This window comes from Suricata suricatta, chromosome 5, assembly GCF_006229205.1.
Source record: "Suricata suricatta isolate VVHF042 chromosome 5, meerkat_22Aug2017_6uvM2_HiC, whole genome shotgun sequence".
Lineage (NCBI taxonomy): Eukaryota > Metazoa > Chordata > Mammalia > Carnivora > Herpestidae > Suricata > Suricata suricatta.
In genome coordinates this window covers 153320544-153325533 of record NC_043704.1, presented here as the reverse complement: position 1 = coordinate 153325533, position 4990 = coordinate 153320544, and the positions used below count along the sequence as shown (strand labels likewise).

The 4990-nt window shown below is 61.2% G+C and overlaps 1 protein-coding gene across 1 annotated transcript in view; it reads left to right on the top strand.

Annotated features, from left to right (window-relative positions):
• ACVR2B (activin A receptor type 2B) overlaps positions 1-4990 on the top strand; it is a 28803-nt gene continuing 23813 nt past the window's right edge. Inside the window, exon 1 of the mRNA XM_029940547.1 lies at positions 1-65. Within this exon, the coding sequence (XP_029796407.1) occupies positions 14-65 (52 nt within the window). The 5' untranslated portion in view covers positions 1-13. The remainder of the gene's footprint in view (positions 66-4990) is intronic.

Below are 4990 nucleotides of genomic sequence, written 5' to 3'. Positions count from 1 at the left end.
GGCGCCGCGGAACATGACGGCGCCCTGGGCCGCCCTCGCCCTCCTCTGGGGATCGCTGTGCGCGGGTAAGGACCGGACGCGGCGCGGGGGGGCGGGCGGGGCGCGCGGGCCGGTCCCGGGCGCCGCGCGCTGTTTACCAACAAAGGGCGGGCCCGTGGCCTCCTCGCCGCGCCACCTGCGCCCGGCTCACACCTCCCGGGGCGGGGACCGGGGGCGCGCTGGGCGCCGCGATCTCCGGGCTTGCGGGGGACGCTCTTGTTTGTGCGGCGGCCTGGCGACCCCGTGGTCGGGGCCGGGGTTCAGGCCACTCCGGCGCGTGCGACCCAAGGGGAGGGCGAGGCAACCCGGAGCGCGGGGAAGGTGGCCAGGCGGGGTAGGCAGATCTAACCCGCAGGTGGCGGGATTGTGGGTGCAGAAGGGGCTGGGGGCAGGACCGCGCGACTCTCAGAGCCACTAGGTGTAGCGAAACGAAGGGGGCTGCTTCACACGACCCGGAGGAGTCCCCTGCACCCCATCCCACTGGCGTCCGCGTCGTGTTCCCCGCGGCTCGGGCAGTTGGCGTCAGCTCCCAGCTACGCCAGCTCTGCCTCCGGAGGCCCCGGGACGCGAGGTGCGGTCACCCCGCGGACCGCTTTGTTTGAGGCTCCTGGGAAGAGAGGTGGGGTGCGGTGAAGAACTAGCAGGTCCCTGTTTGTGCCTCTGGGAAGCACGTGGCGGGGGCGGGTGACCGGCGGGGCTCGCGCTCGGCCCGCGAGCCTGTGGTTGGGGGGGGGTGGGAGCGGGTGCATACATGGGGGGTTCCTCCCCAGGCCGAAGCAGTGCTCCTCCTCCTCCAGGGGTGCTCGGGCGCGCCTAGCTCGGGGCGCGCGGACTGAGGGGCTCTGCGTCCGGATCGGGGGCTCCGGGCGGCCCCGAGCAGCGGGGAGAGCCGCGCACTAAGGCTGCGGGGAGAAGCCCTGAGAGGCCGGGGCGGCTGGTGCGCGGCAGCCGGGGCGCCGCGTCCTGCGAGTCTTTGTTCCCAGCCCCCATTACACATGCAGCGCGGGTCCCCTGCCGCCCGTGGTGGCAGCAGCGCGGAGTCTGGGAAACCCTTGAGGGGCGGGGCCTGGCCTGCAGGGGCGGGGCAGGGATCCCCGCGCTGCCGCGGGGGTGGGGATGGGGGAATCTCCGGCCCTTCCCATCCCGACTGTGCCGCCGCCTTTTAATGTAGTCTCGCCGAGTTGTCTACACCACAAAGCAGGTGAGTTCTCCGTGTGGAGTTTGGAGCTGCGTAGCCTGAGTGCAGGGACAAGAGGACGGAGACCCTCTTATTGGTACCTGGGACGGGGCGTCGCGGCCCTTGTGGAGCCATTTCCTGTGTGGTGTGGTAGAAGCAAAGTGATGGTGTTGAACTCTGCCTTTCAAGTGCCTAGAAAGAAGAGAAAGGCATACCCCCCCCCCCCCCGGAGGAGAGGGCCGCTCGAGCCGACTTCATAGGCACGCAGCACCGACCTCGCTGGCTCTAGATCCCTCTTGAAGGTCCTGGGCGCTTTCGGTCCCCTCCCTGCCTGCAGAGGGGCGTCCTCCCAGAACAGGATAGATAGCCTCAGACCTGGAACCCTCATCCTACTTTGTCTCGCTCTGGTCCCCCCAGTCTCATTTCCCTCCTCGATGAGACAGCGCAGGGTGGGGTTGGGCCCCTGCCGTCTGCTCCCCGCAGCCTGCGTGGGTAGTGCTGAGCAGCGTACTTTGCAGAGTCGGGCAGCTAGAGGTAGACGGGAATCCAAGGACTCGTGGTCCTGCCCTGGGCGGAAGGTGGGGTCTCCAGGTGTTTCTCGCGGTCACGTCAGCGGGTTTTCTGGTGGCCGCTGCCCTGATCTGTGAGGGCTGTGGGAAGAGCTGCCCCAGGCCCAGGCGGGGGGAGAGCTGGCTCTCCTGTTCCTTGAGTTCCTGGCTGTCCTTCAAGTTCCCGGCCTGAGGCTGCACATTAACCCTACCCCCTGCAACCGTGGTAGGAGGAGGGTCAAGAACAGCCCTGTCCCACAGAAATATCGGTGAGCCACGTAAATAAAAGGTTCTAATCGTCATGTCAATAAACGGAAAAAGAAACAGCTGTCTTAGTCTACTCTGGCTGCCGTATTAAATACCATAGGCAAGTGACCTAAATAACAGTGTGTTTCTCATAGCTCTGGTGCCCCAAGTCGGAAATCAGTGTGCCAGCCGTGTAGGGGTGTGGCCAGGGCCCTCCTGGCTTGGAGATTGCCGCCTTCTCACTGCGTCCTCACGGGACCTCTCCTCGACTTTAGAGGGCGGGGTAGACAGGGATCACTCTTCCCCTTTCACTCATCCCACATCCAGGGCCCCCCACCCTCAGGAGCCAGTCCAACCCCAGCTACCTCCCGAAGGCTCCGGCTCTGAACACCGTCATTTTGGGCGTCAGAGTTTCAGCAGACACAAACATTCAGTCTTTAACAAGATGAAATTAACTTTGATGGTATATTTACTTAACCTAATATATACAAATAATCATTTCACCATGTAATAAGTATTAAAACAGTAATCAAGATATTTTATTTATTTATTTTTTGCTATCCTCAAAGTCCCGTGTGTGTGTCTTATACTTACAGAACATCTCAACGTAAACTTTCCCCAGTCCAAACGCTCATAGTCACAGTTAGCCAGCGGTTTGCTGTATTGGATGGTGCGGGCCTAGAAGAAAATGCGGAACTTAGGCTCCTGTACTTGTCACTTGTCCTGTTTGGGTTCTGTGCCTGGCCCTGTGTCCTTGCAACGAATCGGTTATTTTGTTCTTGCCTTGCAGTAGAGATCCTAGACACGCATCTGTAGGTCTCTGAAGAGCGCCTGACATCTGTCTCTGTGTGTCGGGCTCAGATTAGGGTAGGGTGGAGAGTGTTGAGTGGAATGTCAGGAGCCACGGGGGGAGGACGTGACTCTCGTCCGTCCCATCGGGAACTGCCAGCCCTGACTGCCCCAAGTTGTCCTCACAGGCTGGCTACTCTCTGACCCACAGATGTTGTGTGTTTCCCCGGGGACGAGTGTGTGTGTGTGTGTGTGTGTGTGTGTGTGTGTGTGTGTGTGTGGTGACCCGCAGGCTTGGTCTGGTAGTGGCACAGACCACAGAGCCACTGGCTGTTGGTGCCATTTCTCAGGGAAGGGCATCCTTTGCTGCCTGTCCTGCACCTGCTGGGTACTCCAGGCCCCTGGCTGGCTGGTTGGGCTGCCCTGGGGAGGAGTGGGCACCTTAATCTCTTAGCGGCTCTTCCGAGATCAGTGATAAGAAGCTCACCCAGCCTTCTAGGCTCTGCAGCTGTGTGAGCACACACGTCCCGGAACCCGAGTGCCCTGGTGGCTGGGCCTCTGAGGTCCTGCCCTCCACGGTCGTCCTGGGCTTGGGGAACCACCACATAGCACCCGGCACTTCACCTCTGGAATTACCTTCTCTTTCTTTCCTCATTTACTGTTTGTCCATTAATTTTGAGAGTGTGTGCGTGCACATGGGGGTGCGGAGGGACAGGGAGAGAAGGGGGAGGGAATCCTAAGCAGGCTCCACGCTGTCCATGATGAGCCCGACTCAGGGCTCGATCCCACAGACTGTGAGATCCTGACCTGAGCCGAAGTCAAGAGTTGGACTGAGCCACCAGGCACCCCGTGAAATTACGGTTTTGGGGGCCCAGTGAAGAGTGCCCATCCTACACCATGGACCTGTATGTGCTGAGACCCCTCTGGTAGCTGATGGAAGCTGTGAACTCTTCCCCCTGGGAAAACGCAATAAGAGGGAGGCATGTGCATGTGACAGCGGCACGTGCGTTGTGGACACATACGAGCTGTTTGGCATGGACTCCCTGAAGCCGCAAAGCCTGGCTGCCCCGCACACAGCCACTGGACTGGTCCTCGGGCGATTTGTTCCCACACAGCTTCCTCCGCTTAGGCTGTTCGGACCACTGGACATGACTTCTTTTCTTCTGCCTTTTGTGATCCCTGTGTAGTGTCTGCATGCTAGCCCCTGGTCTCCTCATTTTCTTCCCCCTCCAGGCAGCCCCCCAGTATGAGGACCAGTGCACTCAGCTCCCTCCCAGGAGCTCAGGGTGGTGCAAGTGGGGACCAAGGGACATCCAGTTAGAGCTTACTGGCTTGTCACTGTGGACGGAGGTCTGGGGAGTACTTTGGAGAGTGACCCTGGGTACGACAGCTCTCAGCGTGGTCCTCGCTGCGTAGACTAGCACAGAGTTCCTCAGTTCTCAACAGTGTTGATGATCCGGACTCCATGACGCTTTGCTGTGTGTGAGTTTGGGGGGGAGGGGGGGGAGAGCTGTCTTGTGTGTTGTCCGATGTTTAGCACCATCCGTGACCTCTGCTGCCCACTAAATGCTAATAGCACTTTTCTGTTTATTTTTTTTAATGTTTATTTTTATTTATTTTGAGAGAGAGAGTGGGGCAGGGCCAGAGAGAGGGAGAGAGAGAATCCCAAGCTGTCAGCGCGATGCCCCAGGAGGGGCTGCATCTCGAGAAGTCTGAGATCACGACCTGAGCGCGAATCGAGAGTTGGACGCTTAAGGAATAGGGCTACGCAGGCGCCCCAGTGCTGATGGCACTTGTAATTGTGACAACGAAAATGCCCTGAATCGAGGCCTTACAAATCACCTCCGGTTGAAAACGCCGGGTCTGGGATGTTCCGACGCTTGAAAGAGACGGTTGTGGGAGGTGGGGTCGGTGGGCTTACGCCGATGCCTGCAGCACCCACCCCCAGCCCCTGCTCCCGGGCTCAGGGTGGGGGCTGGGTTCTCCGCAAAGCCGAGCGCCCGGGAGGGCAGGACGTGGGCCAGCCCGCGCAGCGAGCCCGGCGTCCTTGAGCTTTCCCCGGAGCGGTTCGGGTTTCAGGGCGCGGTGGCCCTGGGTGGCCCGGCAGCGCGCCGGCCCGCAGCCGCCAGCCTCGCCCCGGGCCATGTCGGGGCGCTGCGCCGCCTGGAAGCCGGGGGCGGCCCGGGCGGCG